Here is a 14434-nt window from a genome sequence, read left to right as displayed (position 1 = left end):
TTTGATAGACTTGATCGAGACTGCGAGAAGGGAATGTTTTATAATAATCTTGCTGCAAATGCGCTCATAATTCAATAATCTCTTTAATCAATGGCAGTGCCATGTTCGAGCTGGACTAACACTTCACCTCGCGCTCCAGTTCCTGAAAGAGTAATGTGAAATGATGATCCGTCAGCTTCGGCGGAGCCACGCTAGACAGCACCTCGCGATCCAGCCCCACCACGGAAGCTGAGAATCCCGCTTTCTTATGATGATCCGGAATCGCCGGCACAAATGATCAGTGAGTGGCTCTTATTATATTCCATTGGAAGAACGGTTGATTACTTCACTGAACAGCTTCCAACCTTGCCTACTGCTGCCTTTAGTGGCAACTAGTGCGCTGATGGCGAGCGCTGGTGAAGCTGAGGTCGGAGGCAAAGCAAAGCAGCTCTCAATGTTTCTCTAGGATCTGCATCCCAATGAAAAGTCCTTTCGTAGTAGATATCTTTTCCATAGCACCTGCAACCCATTTTTGCATGATCGGAGAACCGCTCAGGTGATTATAAGCGACTTTCAGTGGGAATAGCAGATTGAACGCTCCTGATGCTCCGCCTTCGTTCTGCAACATATAATCAACGCATTGGCATATCGCCTGTGCGTTGCGGTACCGATTTTCATGGTTCCAGAACACGAGATCTGATGCCTCTTGAAATTGGTTGTCGTCGGGAGACATACCTGCATCGGAGACCCAACAGCTGTTGGGTAATGATATCAACTGTCCCAATATTGAATGCAATATCAAGTGGGTTGTGTTGAAGTAAACGAAGTCGATGGCTCTTTCGAGGTCAGAAAAGCATATTAATTGCCCCAGTGTGTCATGACATAGTTCTGATGATTCGCGCACCATCTTCTGTCTCCAACAACTATGAGGATACATGAAGTTCCATGAGATTCGTAAAGAATTAAGCTGCTCAAAAGTAGCCTGCAGCTTTTGACTCAGAAGGTTTGCAGACAAAGTATTCATATTTGCAAGACTATCGACGTCTTTCATCATGCCAGGGATGTCGCATAAAATATCTTGTAGGAAATCCCCAATCGTCTTGGACATGGGTTGCAATGCCCATGGTATATGCTTCCACTCATCCTGTTCCAGAAAGGTGCGCTTTCGATTGGCCATAGCCCCAATAGACTGTAAAGTGTTAGCAATTTACCAGTTTTAATGTGAGATACCATACTATGAATGATCTGTTGATCTGCAGAATGGGCTTAGCCGCGTCCATCTGGAATCCATAAGGTCCTGCCATTTCCGTCTGCCAACGTTAGCAAAAGCTAATCAACAATCATGATAAGCTTCTCGTACTAATACTGCAACGCCATGGCAGTGTTGTAGCCAGTTTGACATGGAATCCGAAGAAATCATCTCATATACGCCAAGGAACAGCGCACTCCATATGGTGGTATGAGGGAGAGACCTTGACGCTTCGGTCCTCGTTCCAAGATCAGCCTTCAGTCTTTGTACAGCTTGTCCATACAGCGCAGAAGCATGGAACTTCATCTCAGGTATACCGTGAATACTAGAGAAGAAGGCTTCTGCAACACATAAGCCTGAAATGCCTGTTGTTGAGTTTGCCTCGCCTGAGAAAAGATTGAGAATTGGTGATCCGTCTTCGAGAGGTGACTTGACCAGGACAAACAAGTTGTTCACGAAGAAGGATATGACCACTTCAGTCTTAAAGCCATGTAAGTCGATTGTGGCAGGTATTTGTTTGAAGTCTTCCCTTTGAATCATTGCATTGAGAGGCCGGGACTCAGGATCTTCAGGTCGGACAGTTTTTGCAGCATCGTGTAAGTGATTCACAGATACAAGGTTGTCATCGTATTTGCATGGGTGAAAGCCTTTACTGCACCTCTCACAGGTTGGTCGCTGCTCATCTATGGTCATCAGCGGAGAACTTGATACAGAATCCCTTCAAGACCACGACATACCGCATTTGACCCTGCGTTTGCGGCACGTCAAGCATCCTTTACTGCGCCGAGGTTGTCTCTTTGGCTGGGTGCTTGATGTCATAAAACCATTTGACTGCGAAGACATGACCTTGTCTCCGACGTTGGCATGTTGAAGTTTGTCATCTGAAGGGCTACCATTCTCGACTGGGGACCTTTTGCGGCTGGCAAAAGTGGGAAGAGGTCAAGGCGGAGTTATGAATTTCCTATTTGGATGTAGCATCAAAATTGGCACGCTGCAGATGTTGATTGGTTCATCTGACCCACGAGTTGGTCTTCCTTGCTCGGGCCTCATACGTCATCGAAGTGATCATTTCGTCTCCTTTTCGGCACTGATTCAGCTACATACCGCAGCAGGCGCAGATACAAGATTCGGAGTTCTGACAAGTCATTGAAACCTGGATAAACCCTTGTTGATAAACAGAAAAGGGGTCAGAATACCACCAAGTCCATATTGAAACAGGTGCAACTTGATTGGGCTGTTCGGTACCTTAACATCCGGGTATTAAATACCCTGACGCTAACGCAGGGTGATGCGGGGGGAACAACAAGCTTCTCGGCAAACGCAAGTGATAGCAGACTCGGGATAGATGTAACTGCCTATCTTCTGTGCTTTATCTTACCTCTTATATATAGAATCAATTCCAAGTAGTCAAGCATTACGTTTGTTACTTCCAAGCACAGTTCACGTTCACAATTTGGCTCGTACGTGGATTAAATATCTACTACCCTTCACTGTCCTGTAGGAAGCTCAATTCGTGAACCTTGATGATGTGAACCACCGATCTGCATTGTGCCCTTTCACCTTGCGTAACTCGATGTTATCTCAACACTTAAGCCTCCATCCATGTAACGACATCGAGACCGTTCGATCGCTACATTTATCACAACAATTGACGATGCTTCCCAGGACAGGACTAGTGACACCAATGATCTAGCTTTATCAGCTCTAGCACTGAAGCTCGGACTCCAGTATGCCAATCGTTTCGAGAGGGTTACAGATAAGTTATCATGCTTTCGGAATAGCTTCTTTGCCTCGGATTCATTAAACCTTCCGTCGCCCTGGGCCTGGGCAGCAACGGCAGTGGAGAACTCGCAATTATTACCCCAGATTCCATCGCCGCGGCTCCTTGTTTTCTCATACGATCACGCATTAAGAATTGAAGACTTTGAATCACGCATTTGATCATGTCTACGACGGCTGTTTACTGTGCCCCACCTAACCCCAGGAAGCGGGCTTCGGTAGCTTGTAACGGATGCCGGGTCAAGAGAACAAAGGTAATGCTCCCCTCCTTGCACAGCTATAGCCTCAATACGGACGAGTACCATCGTATGGCCTCATTTTGATGACATTAGCTGACCCGGCCTTTACGTAGTGCGATGGAAGTCAGCCAAGATGTAGCGCATGCTACGATCGTCAACAGGACTGCGAATATACCCAAGCTGAAAGCAATCGAAAGTACGTAAGTAGAATATTAGGCTAGAAATTACACTAATGTAAATGAACAGACGGCATACCAATGCATATATCAACGCGTTGGAAGCACGTGTCGCAAGCTTGGAGAAGCAACTCGCCCAGCGAAATGGTGATGTTGGGACACCAGATTCTGCTAAGAACAGCAGCAACTGTGACCATGAAGAAGTCGCTTTTGTGACTACCACCCAAGCTGCTCAGCCAGCCCTCAACAGCGCCACCAGCGAAGAAGAGATGGATGATCTCGCAAATGCTCTTGGCTGCTTTACTTTGGGCGAGATTGGAGAGCTGCGCTATTTTGGCGCATCGAGCAACTTTTCCATCATCCACAATCATGCTATCAAGGTACCATCCTCGATCCAAGCTAGGAATCGGGGCATAGAAGCCGCAAGTAACATGCCAGACTTCATCACACCCTCCGATGAGCTACGCGATCACCTACTGGAGATTTTCTGGCGATGGCAGAACTCTTGGCAGTATATCGTCCCAAGAGAGCTATTTGTCCGCGACTTATACGTTGAGAAGAATGGGCGATACTGTACACCTTTGCTCATGGCGGCGATTCTAGCGATGTCATCGCGGTACTCTCCAAGACTGGAGCTTCGAACAGACCCTGATGACGCCAATACGGCTGGTGAAGCATTTGCAGCTCAGGCAAAGACTATGCTTCATTACGAGTGTGAAGCGCCCACGACATCTACGGTTCAAGCAACAGCACTTTTGGGCCTGTACTGGGCGACTATCGACAATGAGGGTCTCGGATTCATGTACATCGGTATGGCGACAAGAATGGCCATGAACCTGGGGCTTCATTGCGATTGCTCGCCATACGCTTCCAAAGGTCTAGTATCAGATGATGATGTCGAAGCGAGAAACGTTACATTTTGGGGCGTCTATGTCCTAGACAAGTGAGTTACTTGGAAATGCTAGAAGTTAGAGGCGCTGACCGTGTAACTAGGTTCTACTGCCTTGGTATGGGCCGGCCTGCGAGTATCCAAGAGTACAACATCACAACGACCAAACCGAAAGGACTCGTCCAACACAGCCCGTTGCTATCTGACCACCAACTCGAGATATCAACACCATTTCCGACAAGCCATATTATGGAGAACTCGATGTACACTTGTGAGCTTTTGATTGCTACCTCGGAAGTTATCGACCAGCTGTGAGAAATCCCTACCAAAGTCGATATAATGGTGACTGACATGATATAGATATGCCCAGAGATATGCATGGACAGACAAAGAGAGAGAGGATCGAGTTATGAAAGCTCATCTACAAGCTGTCGGGCTCTTTGACCGGCTGCCGAAAAGCCTGAAGATCTCAAGTTCCAGTCTTCAGTGTTCGCCGCCATACGTCTATCAGTTCCAGTAAGCACCATGGAACCGGGAAGGGTCTTGACTAACCGCTAGTCTTTAGTCTGCAATACCATCATGCAATATTATTACTTCACAGACCATTCTTTCAACTTCTCAACCCTGGCAAGAGCTCTATTGCCTATGACCCAGAAGGAGGGGATATTCACTCCAAGTCTTGCAGAGATTCAGCTGTCAGGATGGCTAGGATCCTACAGATCTTCAGGAAGAACTACACGACGGTAAGCACCTGCTCAATCTACCATACTAGCAGGCTAACCACTACTAGCGGTGTATGCCTGTCTCAGCAGTCCACCCAGCCTTCACTGCAGCAATCATCCATCTTCTTCACATTAAATCAACAGGAAATAACGGCAGAAGTGAGGCAATGAGATGCCTTTACATATGCGTTAAATCTCTCTACGAGATGAATGTGAACTGGAATTGGGCTAACCGGTCTATTCGAGCGATCTTGTCGCTGGCTAGGGAATGGGATATTGACATTTGGGCGCATGGTCTCGCACAAGAGATCAATGAAGAGAGTAGGCGACAATTTGAACGGTATGAAATGGACGATTTGGTGGTTTTCCCTGATCAGGGTTCGGAGAGTAGCTTTGAGCATGTTTTTTCGCTGGACGATATCTTTGAGTCTTGGACGTACGATCAGTGTTTTGGGGAGTCATCTCTGGACTTTTTTGTTTAGTTTTAGGACTGTAATAAGGCCTTCTTTAGGTAATACTGGTCTGGCTTATGTAGCTTAATCCATTTCTAGGATATCCACTATCGTACTTCTGACTCGATCGATGCCTGTCACGTACTACATGGCACATTGACTATGATCTACTCTATGATGCGGATATCATAGTTCCGGCGTGCGGAGATTAAGTTTTGGCATATCTGGGGTAACTGGGGTCAAGGAGGGGGGTTATCCGGGAATCAATCATCCGACCACGATGATCGTCAGGGAATCTGGTATCCGGATAGACCCCTCAAGCAATCCCTGCCAAGGGCAGTTGTAGGCTGAGATAGGCAATATCGTCGTGTGTTTTCCATTCGATGAGTATCAGTCTCACGACTATAAGTACAAGAGCAAACCATCCTCAAGTTCCCCATCGCATCATCCTTCTCAGTCGAACTCAAACATCAGCAAAACAACCACCAACACAAATCCCTTCAACTCCAACCATAATCTATCAAGATGTCCAAGTCCCTCAAGGTCGCCGCTATCCAAGCCGAGCCCGTCTGGAACGATCTCCAGGGCGGTGTCAACAAGTCCATCGGTCTCATCCAAGAGGCAGCAAAGAACGGTGCCAATGTCATCGGCTTCCCCGAAGTCTTTATTCCTGGATATCCATGGTATGTAACAGACTTACAAAACATGGGCAGATCAGCTTATTCATTTTTAGGAGCATCTGGGCCAACTCACCCACCGAGAACGCACCGTGGATCAACGAGTACTTCAAGAACTCATTGGAGAGAGAGTCACCTGAGATGGACCAGATTCGAGCTGCTGTTCGAGAGGCAGGTGTTTTTGTTGTTCTTGGATACAGTGAGAGATACAAGGGAACTCTTTACATCGCACAGGTGAGTTGTGCCACTGAGTGGACCTCTCGGCGTACTGACGGAGTAAGTCTTTCATCGACGAGACCGGCACCATTGTTCTTCACCGCCGCAAGATCAAGCCCACCCACGTTGAGCGTGCTATCTACGGTGACGGACAGGGCGAATCTCTGACCAATGTCGCCGACACGAAGTTCGGAAAGGTTGCTGGTCTTAACTGCTGGGAGCACACTCAGACACTTCTCCGCTACTATGAATACTCCCAGGATGTCGATATCCACGTCTCCAGCTGGCCATCAATCTTCCCTCAGAACGTCCCCGAGTGGCCCTACCATATTACTCCCGAATGCTGCAAGGCCTTCTCCCACGTCGTCTCCATGGAGGGAGCCTGCTTCGTTCTTCTGGCAAGTCAGATCATGACTGAGGAGAACCATGAGAAGGCAAACGTCAAGGGCTATGACTATACTAAGAAGTCTGGCGGTGGCTTCAGTATGATCTTCTCGCCTTTCGGAGAGGAACTTGTCAAGCCTCTTGATCCTCACGAGGAGGGTATTCTTTATGCTGATATCAACCTTGAGGAGAAGTACAAGGCGAAGCAGAACTTGGACATCGTCGGCCATTACTCACGACCCGACCAGCTGAGCCTTCGCGTCAACCGACATGCTGCTAAGCCTGTCTTCTTTGCCAACGACCTTTGAGCCCATGGACCTGATTCCGCAGTGAAAGGCTGAGGTGGAGGACTATTTCGTTCTTCCTGGTCGGTCTCGGCTCGATGGCCGACTCGGGAGCTTATGTTGAGTTTATTATGGAGGTCAACTAGTTTGGATACCGCAAATTGAAGAATTACAATTACTAAGATCTTCGGGTCGTGTTGCTCCTTGCCTGACTACCATCACAAGTCGACTAAATGCTTTCTCAGAAGCGCAGATACAATAATCAGGATGGCTGAAACTCATTCTTAGAGCACTAAAATACTATGAAACTAACTCGTCTTGTTTAGTAAACATAGAAGAAGTTAGGGTTGTTCCTATCCGTCATGGTATCCGGATCAACCTCTCCACTCTGACCAAGATCCTGTGAAACTCTTCCCTTCCTGTTTCGAAGGCCATAAAGAATTCTAGTAAGAATAGTAACAACCACAGAGCCACCACAAACACAGAAGACGGTGATCTTTGCTGGGATGAAGCTTGGCGCGTCTTTTGCCTGGAAAGTCTGCGGCCCAATGATGTTGGCAATGGAGAAGCCAACAGCAACTATGGCGTTCGTAGTGACCTTCTTGGTGTATCCTTGAACATTAGCTCCGACAAGAGCATAAATAAGTGCGAGAGGTGCCACGTCGAAGTTGATCAGGTAGATTCCAGCAAGGGAGCCAGCTTGACTGCTGGAGTAGAAGGACATGAGTCCTGCGCCAACAAGAGTCGGGACCATGAGAAGGCAAAGACCCAGCCATCGTGGGAACCCGTAGAGGATGGCGAAAGTGCTGAGTAAGGTGGCCGACACTGATACAACACCTGCAGGCATGTTGAGAAGGGCGGCCTGCTTGGGGTCGTATCCAAAGCCGCGGATCAGAGTAGCAGAGAAGGTTGTAATGATGCCGGATGGGATGACGATGAGAACAGTGTTGAGGAAAAGCAGCCAAACTTGAATGTCCTTGAGAGCATCCCAAATACCTGCGCGGCGGAAGACCTTGGCGCTTTTCCCTCCCTGATCAGCGTCAAGTGCTTCTTGAAGCATGATCTGCTCCTGCTCTGTAAGGAACTTGGCATCCTTGATACTGGAAGGCATCCAGAAGAAAACAAGAAGACCAATCATGATGTTGAAGGCGCCCACTGACACAAACATGATGCGCCAGCTCTGAAAACTGCTGGTTCGGCTACCGTGCTGAGCAGCATACGAGATCAGTCCACCAACAGTCTGACCGATGCCAAGACCGCAGTACCAGATACCGGTTCTTGGGGTCGCTTGTCTTCTGGTGTACCATTGTGAAGTGATCATGATAAGGGCAGGTGAGATAACTGCTTCGAACATGCCAAGAAGAGTTCTCGCAGCTGTCATACCAGGGAAGTTGTGCGCGGCAGACGAGCAGCAGATAACGATACCCCAGAGAACAACGTTGAGGCCAAGGACCTTGCTGACGGGAAACTTCTGGATCAAGACACCCTGAGGAAACTCAGCAACAGCGAAACCAATGAAGAAAGCTGTGGCCATCCAGGAGAAATCATTTCCTGTGAATTGGAGGTTCTCGGAAAGACCCATGATGTTGGCATAGTTGATGAGGACTTTGTCGAGGAACTGGAGAAAGTAACAGACGAGCATGAGAGGAACGAGGTGGTAGTCGACTTTGCGAGTGATTGGCTTCAGAGATGTCTCGCTGATGACATCTTGGACTGAGCCCTTGGTGACGGAGGGAGGACGCATTATGTCTGGGATCTTCTCGTTGTCGGTGGGAGTCATGGTGAAGCTGCCAAGAAGATGTTAGACAGATGCAGTCAGTGCAAGTTGTTAGGTACTCACCTATCGGGCTACACAAATGGTTGATGTGAGTTGAAGTAAGAGTCAGATAGTTGAACGAAGAGTGCAATTGGTGGCAAGGTAGCGATCGATAGACGAAGGCAGCCTGTACTGAAGCCAAAAGGAGATGCCTCAATGGGACGACAAGACAGGGTTAAGTACCTCGAACCTGCGATACAACCTTTACGACGTCTACCAGCCAAACATGAGCAGTCGCAATGTTATCTTGACAAAGTTCAAGTCATAGCTCCGAGCCTAGACTTCAAAAACCTGGGGAATGATGATAAGTCGGTAAACTCTATCTAGATTGGGCTAGACCGCGATAAAGCTGCAACCGTCGGATCCTGATGGGCGGGACCAATGAAATCATGCGGATTACTTCCCCGCCCGTCGCTTCAAGGTCTCAGGGATGGTTTTTGGGTTCGTCGTGTTGATAGCGGTCCGCGCGGTTTGAGATAGTGGTCTTCAGCCTCAGTTGTCGGAGGGCGGAACAGTCTGGGGTTGGTATGATGTGAGACGAGAGTAATGACATGACTTGAGCGCCGGGCATAAGACTACGATACATATAATTAGAACTTCAATTACAATCTTCTCATCAATACACTCAATCACATCTTACAAAGTACTTCATTGCATCTTGTAGCACCTCTCTGTATCACTAAGCCAAGCGGCTCAATTTTAGCCTCAACTTATTCATACAAGCTCTTCACAACACAACATGCCTGGACGAACAGAAACGTCTCTCTCAATAGGCATCATCGGCTCCGGTCTTGGTGGTCTCTCCGCCGCCATCGCCCTCCGACGAGCTGGCCACCAAGTTACTCTCTACGAGCGCTACGACTTTGGTGGTGAAGTCGGTGCATCTCTCTCAGTCGCCTCCAATGGCTCCCGCTTCTTGGAAGAATGGGACGTTGACATTCCCGCTGCCAAGCCAGTCATCCTGCGCAACCTCATTCGCCACGACTATTCTACTGGAGAAGTCGAAGGCACATACCCTTTGGGAGACTATCGCGAACGCTTCGGTACAGACTACAACAACTTTCATCGAATCGATTTGCATAATCACCTCAAGGACACTGCTTTGTCGCAAAGTGGCAAAGGCCGACCTGCTGAGCTAAAGACATGGCACAAGGCATCCAAGCTTGACACTGAAACTGGCCATATCACTTTTGAGAATGGTAATGAGGCTACACATGATGCTATCATCTGTGCCGACGGTATCCGAAGTGTGATGCGTGAGCAGCTCGGCGTCATTCCGAACTTCGTGCCCAGCACATCTTGCTGTTATCGCTGCATCATCTACGCCGACAAGCTTCGCGATCTCGGTCTGGAGGAGTACATAAACAACGAGGCAATTGAGTTCTGGGGAGGTGACACCAAGACCAAGATCGTTCTGTCAGCATGCAGCGATAACAACGTTGTTTCATGCTACTGCTTCTACCCAGCTGAGAAGAATGACACCAAGGAAGATGGATGGAACATCTCCACTACCGGCGACGTCCTTGCTTCTACATTCCCTGGGCTGGACCCCAAGCTCATCAAGCTCTTCCTCAACGCAGAAGACATCAAGATGTGGCGTCTATACAACCACGATCCTTATCCCTACTGGACAAAAGGCCGCTGCACACTGCTCGGTGATGCTGCGCATCCCATGATGCCTGACCAAAGTCAGGGCGCATGCATGGCAATCGAAGATGCAGGTGCTTTGGGTATTCTGTTCTCAGAGAAGTATTCAGACCTGACCGTTGAGCAGCGTCTCAAGTTGTATGAGGCGGAGCGAAAGCCACGTGCTACAAGATTGCAAGAAGCGAGCAAGCGTGCGAGAGAGAATCTGAATGAAAGGATTGGTTGGTCGAGCAAGAATACGAAGCCGGGTATGTTGACGATTGATGAGGTTTGTGCTTATGATATGCATGCTCATATCGCCGGGCTGGTCAATGATGCGGAAGTCTCTTCGTAGGGGTGACTTAGAGCTTGTGTATAGCCTGTTTAAAATAGTCCTCTCTTTCATAGCCTTTCAATTACATGTCTCACCAGTACAATTGCGTTTGTTCGTAATACTGTGCATTGTTATCAGTAGAGTGCTAATCCACCCATCTCCTCATATCGAATCCTAGCCCAATTAACCATGGTCTCTGTTTCCCTTCTCTTCCAAACAGTCTCAACCAGCTCACGGCTCTGGTGTACATACCCAAATCCACAAGTCCGCTCCATAATCATCAGCCTGTCTTGCACCACCATCCTCTGCTCAAGACAATTGCATGCACCGCCTGCCATCACCAGAGGAAACAATAGGCAGCTCTCGAGAGGACTGCCATAACGGATCTTCTGTGCTGAGTCGAGAATGTGCTGGACACACTCGAATACTTTCTCTGTCAGAGAGTATCCTTCTGTGATTTGGTGAAGTCGGAGCCGGAGTGCCCATTCGTATGCAGTCGTTGCATTGAGTACGTCGTCATTTGTTGGTGACAGAGATGCAACAGCGCCAGCGAGTCCACCGTAATCATAGGCCCAATTATCCAGTCGACCTTGAACCATTTCAGCTTCTTGGCGAAACAAGGCTTCCGATGCTTCATCAACCCTTGTTCCTCTCTTGCTAGCCAGGTTGTTCACACGATCGACCATGTGGAACAGTTCTTTCGGTATTCCATAAACTGCAGCATCATCATTGCTAGAATCTTCAGTCGGCTCAGGTGTAGTGGTTACTGTCTTGTCATCTATTAGAGGAGGCTTGCAGGTACTTGTAGTTGCTGCACTGTCTAGAAAGCGTGCTAGCTTGACAAAGAACTTGAAGTGCCCTGCCAAATTACCACCAGTCTGGGACTTGACTGTTGACAGGAGTCGTTTTGCGCCCTGGAGGTGAAGCTTCCATCCTGCCGAGGTACCATCGAACAGCTCCGACATACACAAAAGCAGACAAGACACCAGCGCAACATCCACTGAGCCCCCATCGACATGGGGTAGGAGACCGGCCAAAGATTGTGTCGCTTGCCCTTTGTGGTATAACGCCCTATCTCGCATGTCGGGTTGAAGCTTCTGCCAATGTGTTGCGCTCAAAGCGAGGACGCAATGCAGGATAAGCTGATTTGAGACGGCCATGGGTACGAGATAGCTGAGGTAGGGGTTTGATGTCGTGTTTGGATGCCTTGATAGCACTGAGGCGACAATATTTGAGTAGTGGTTTAGTAATGCTTTGTCGTGAGGAGATGTCATGTCCGGTACCAAGCTCGGTGTATACAGAGTCAGCGTGGTATTCGGTAGACTGTCTGGTGAGTCTTCAGCAACGGGAGGTGTTTCCGGAAGAATATCGAGCCACCCTGAGTCAGTTGTCAAGTCCCAGGATAGTTCTGGCAACGTCCCCGTCATATCAACGTCGGCACCATCTACAGGAACGGCTGTGGACATTTGGCATAGCAAGTCGGCGATACTCAGGTCCACGTTGGATTGGACTGAACCTGGTGAAGGATTTGGGCTTGGTGATGTCTCCGAAGATAGGTCGAGGACTTGTTCTGCGCTGAGCCATGATTCATTGGTCCAGCTGTTGAGCCTTTGTCTACTTGCTCTCTCTGTCGGCCACGAACAGTCGAGGCACAGTCTCCTGCAATCGCCACAGCTGGGTTTCCTATGACAAGGATGAGATCGGGTTCATCAAGACAAACGAGGTGGGGGCTCACCGCTCATCGCATTTCTTCTTACGCCTTTTGCACGTCAAACAACCTGTCTGTACCCTGCGTATTTTTGCTTTCGGCTGACCAACAGAAATCCCATCGCCACCATCAAGCCCAAGCTCTCCGGAAAACAAACCCGAGTACCCCTTCGGACGACATGGGAGACTCAACCTGCTGCACCGATCACAGGGCACACCACCCTTGCAGCGCTGTTTGATCTCGGCGCATCGTAAGCAGGTATTACTCGATCGCTCGCGCGTCGCCATGATTTTGAGGTCAATGAGGAGGAGGAAAAGCTGGGGTAATGAAAGGGAGGAGGTATGGGTCACCCGGAATTACGAACCGGCTCCCTCGTTATCTTGATAGCGCGTGAGTGCTAGACTGTTAACAGCTAGTTTGGTGATATGGTATCCGTCATATCAGGCGCTACAGTGGTATCAAGCGGGGTAGATAGCGCTGTCGAGTATGGGGAGATAGGGCGCTAACAGTGAAGTCTTCAGCGACCAGCCGTTGGTTGGCTTGAGCTACCAACTCTATGAGCATCGCAGGTTCATCTATTCCTTGCGCTCCCTCGGATTGATGATACACAGGCTCACGATATCGATGCTTATGACGTCTTTCAGTCTTTAACAAAATGATTTAATTACACTATCTAAAGCTATAGCTCATGTAAAGCAGTCCGAATAGCACCAGCAGTCTGCAGAATAAACTCCTTCGCCTGCCAGAGATCCTTATCCATATGCATAAACGGATGCGGTACACCCGGGAACCTCTTCATCGTCACCTCATTCCCATGCTCAATCAACTTCATACCGTAAGCTTCACCTTCGTCTCTCAATGGATCTGCGCCAGCTGTGTAAATAACGGTCTTTGCAAGGTTGTTGAAGTTATCAGCCTTGAACAAGTTGCCGTAAATCGCGGGTTTTTGCGCACGCTTCTCAGCGATCTCTTCGGGTGCAGAACCCAGGGAGCTCCATTTGAGCTTGTCGAACCAAGCTAGTCGGCCCCAATTGAGTGTTGGCGCATGCTCATTTTCTTGCATAGACTTGAAGGGTGAATCTGATGCTGAAGAGTATTGACTCAAATCGTCAATCACTGGTGTTCCAACAGCAACAAGCTTAAGAGGAATGCCTGCGTCACGCGCCATGTGTGCCAGCGCAAGACTGATGAATCCACCGGCTGAGACTCCACCGACGGAGATTCTCTCTGGATCAATACTGAATCGCTCAGCGCCCTTCTCGTAAATGTACTTGAGGGCAGCGAAACTATCGGTAACACCACATGGGAAAGCATTCTCAGGTACAAGACGATATGCGACGTCAATGACTGCGACGCCAGCGACATTGCAGATATGCTTGCAAATATGACTCTCAGTATCAAGATCGCCCAGACCCCAACCGCCACCATGGTAGTCGATATGCACAGGCCATGGACCAGCAGTATCGGGCTCATACACTCTCACATCAAGAGTGATGCCTTCATGCGTGACGATTTGAGTATCGTATTGGCGCGCGACATCTGGTGCAGGGCCAGTGCCGTACGAGTAGAGAACTGAGTATTTCGATCGAAGGATGCCGAGGTCAATCGGTTTGAGGGGAGTGTTGGCGACATTGTCGTTGTAGAGCTTCTCAAAGACAGGGTCGAGTTTGCCCTTCATCGAGGGATGAACAGGCTGGAGAGCCTCATGTTTGGTGTCTTGTGTCATGGCAATTGCTGTAAAGATTCGATATTGGGGGTGAATGGGTTGAGGATGCAATGAATCGGAAGCGAGATCAATTGACTCTTGAATGAATCTTTTCTCACCTCCATCGCACCCAGTTCCGGCGCATGTTCCAATGTGAATTGCCTTGTCGCAAAGATCATTAATTTCCGCGGTCCCCGCT

At 48.8% G+C, this 14434-nt stretch overlaps 7 protein-coding genes across 8 annotated transcripts; 3 read left to right on the top strand and 4 right to left on the bottom strand.

Moving 5' to 3' along the window:
- Nucleotides 1-59: 59 nt before the first annotated feature.
- FOIG_11567 (uncharacterized protein) lies at nt 60-2108 on the bottom strand. 2 transcript variants are annotated; one of them, XM_031212139.1, is made up of 4 exons: nt 1966-2108; nt 1340-1911; nt 1215-1289; nt 60-1168 (listed from the first exon to the last, which is right to left on the bottom strand). In XM_031212139.1, the coding sequence occupies exons 1-4, from the start codon at nt 2069-2071 to the stop codon at nt 431-433; spliced, it is 1491 nt and encodes a 496-aa protein (XP_031058116.1). In that variant the 5' UTR covers nt 2072-2108; the 3' UTR covers nt 60-430. The 2 variants fall into 2 exon arrangements, with proteins under 2 accessions (XP_031058116.1, XP_031058117.1); XM_031212140.1 differs by lacking the exon at nt 1966-2108 and having other exon boundaries at nt 1340-1951.
- An 870-nt stretch (nt 2109-2978) lies between these two features.
- On the top strand, nt 2979-5600 carry FOIG_11566 (uncharacterized protein). The gene is made up of 7 exons (XM_031212138.1): nt 2979-3261; nt 3360-3442; nt 3493-4365; nt 4416-4622; nt 4672-4827; nt 4877-5054; nt 5102-5600. The coding sequence occupies exons 1-7, from the start codon at nt 3172-3174 to the stop codon at nt 5513-5515; spliced, it is 2001 nt and encodes a 666-aa protein (XP_031058115.1). The 5' UTR covers nt 2979-3171; the 3' UTR covers nt 5516-5600.
- Nucleotides 5601-6010: 410 nt separating this feature from the next.
- FOIG_11565 (uncharacterized protein) lies at nt 6011-7070 on the top strand (the record flags this gene model as incomplete). The annotated part of the gene is made up of 3 exons (XM_031212137.1): nt 6011-6168; nt 6219-6396; nt 6444-7070. 3 exons carry the CDS (start codon nt 6011-6013, stop codon nt 7068-7070), a joined length of 963 nt encoding a protein of 320 aa, XP_031058114.1.
- Nucleotides 7071-7368: 298 nt separating this feature from the next.
- Nucleotides 7369-8826, bottom strand: FOIG_11564 (uncharacterized protein; the record flags this gene model as incomplete). Its single annotated transcript, XM_031212136.1, has 1 exon — nt 7369-8826. The coding sequence occupies one exon, from the start codon at nt 8824-8826 to the stop codon at nt 7369-7371; it is 1458 nt and encodes a 485-aa protein (XP_031058113.1).
- Nucleotides 8827-9601: 775 nt separating this feature from the next.
- Nucleotides 9602-10843, top strand: FOIG_11563 (salicylate hydroxylase; the record flags this gene model as incomplete). Its single annotated transcript, XM_031212135.1, has 1 exon — nt 9602-10843. The coding sequence occupies one exon, from the start codon at nt 9602-9604 to the stop codon at nt 10841-10843; it is 1242 nt and encodes a 413-aa protein (XP_031058112.1).
- A 45-nt stretch (nt 10844-10888) lies between these two features.
- On the bottom strand, nt 10889-12857 carry FOIG_11562 (uncharacterized protein). Its single transcript, XM_031212134.1, has 2 exons — nt 12558-12857; nt 10889-12505 (listed from the first exon to the last, which is right to left on the bottom strand). The coding sequence occupies exons 1-2, from the start codon at nt 12815-12817 to the stop codon at nt 10957-10959; spliced, it is 1809 nt and encodes a 602-aa protein (XP_031058111.1). The 5' UTR covers nt 12818-12857; the 3' UTR covers nt 10889-10956.
- Nucleotides 12858-13176: 319 nt separating this feature from the next.
- FOIG_11561 (uncharacterized protein) lies at nt 13177-14434 on the bottom strand. Its single transcript, XM_031212133.1, has one exon. The coding sequence runs from the start codon at nt 14254-14256 to the stop codon at nt 13210-13212; it is 1047 nt and encodes a 348-aa protein (XP_031058110.1). The 5' UTR covers nt 14257-14434; the 3' UTR covers nt 13177-13209.

Source organism: Fusarium odoratissimum (assembly GCF_000260195.1).
Source record: "Fusarium odoratissimum NRRL 54006 unplaced genomic scaffold supercont1.22, whole genome shotgun sequence".
Lineage (NCBI taxonomy): Eukaryota > Fungi > Ascomycota > Sordariomycetes > Hypocreales > Nectriaceae > Fusarium > Fusarium odoratissimum.
This window is presented reverse-complemented; position numbering and strand designations above follow the sequence as displayed.

What these genes read in the sequence shown, in the direction of transcription:
- FOIG_11567 (XM_031212139.1), bottom strand. Translation starts at nt 2,071, where the DNA reads ATGTCTTCGCAGTCAAATGGTTTTATGACATCAAGCACCCAGCCAAAG. An exon ending in CAAACGCAGGGTCAAATGCG is followed by an intron (nt 1,912 to 1,965) that starts GTATGTCGTGGT and finishes TGATGACCATAG; the next exon opens with ATGAGCAGCGACCAACCTGT. An exon ending in GCCATGGCGTTGCAGTATTA is followed by an intron (nt 1,290 to 1,339) that starts GTACGAGAAGCT and finishes TAACGTTGGCAG; the next exon opens with ACGGAAATGGCAGGACCTTA.
- FOIG_11566 (XM_031212138.1), top strand. Translation starts at nt 3,172, where the DNA reads ATGTCTACGACGGCTGTTTACTGTGCCCCACCTAACCCCAGGAAGCGG. An exon ending in TCGGAAGTTATCGACCAGCT is followed by an intron (nt 4,623 to 4,671) that starts GTGAGAAATCCC and finishes GACATGATATAG; the next exon opens with ATATGCCCAGAGATATGCAT. An exon ending in CCATACGTCTATCAGTTCCA is followed by an intron (nt 4,828 to 4,876) that starts GTAAGCACCATG and finishes GCTAGTCTTTAG; the next exon opens with TCTGCAATACCATCATGCAA.
- FOIG_11562 (XM_031212134.1), bottom strand. Translation starts at nt 12,817, where the DNA reads ATGGCGACGCGCGAGCGATCGAGTAATACCTGCTTACGATGCGCCGAG. An exon ending in AAGAAGAAATGCGATGAGCG is followed by an intron (nt 12,506 to 12,557) that starts GTGAGCCCCCAC and finishes TCCTTGTCATAG; the next exon opens with GAAACCCAGCTGTGGCGATT.
- FOIG_11561 (XM_031212133.1), bottom strand. Translation starts at nt 14,256, where the DNA reads ATGACACAAGACACCAAACATGAGGCTCTCCAGCCTGTTCATCCCTCG.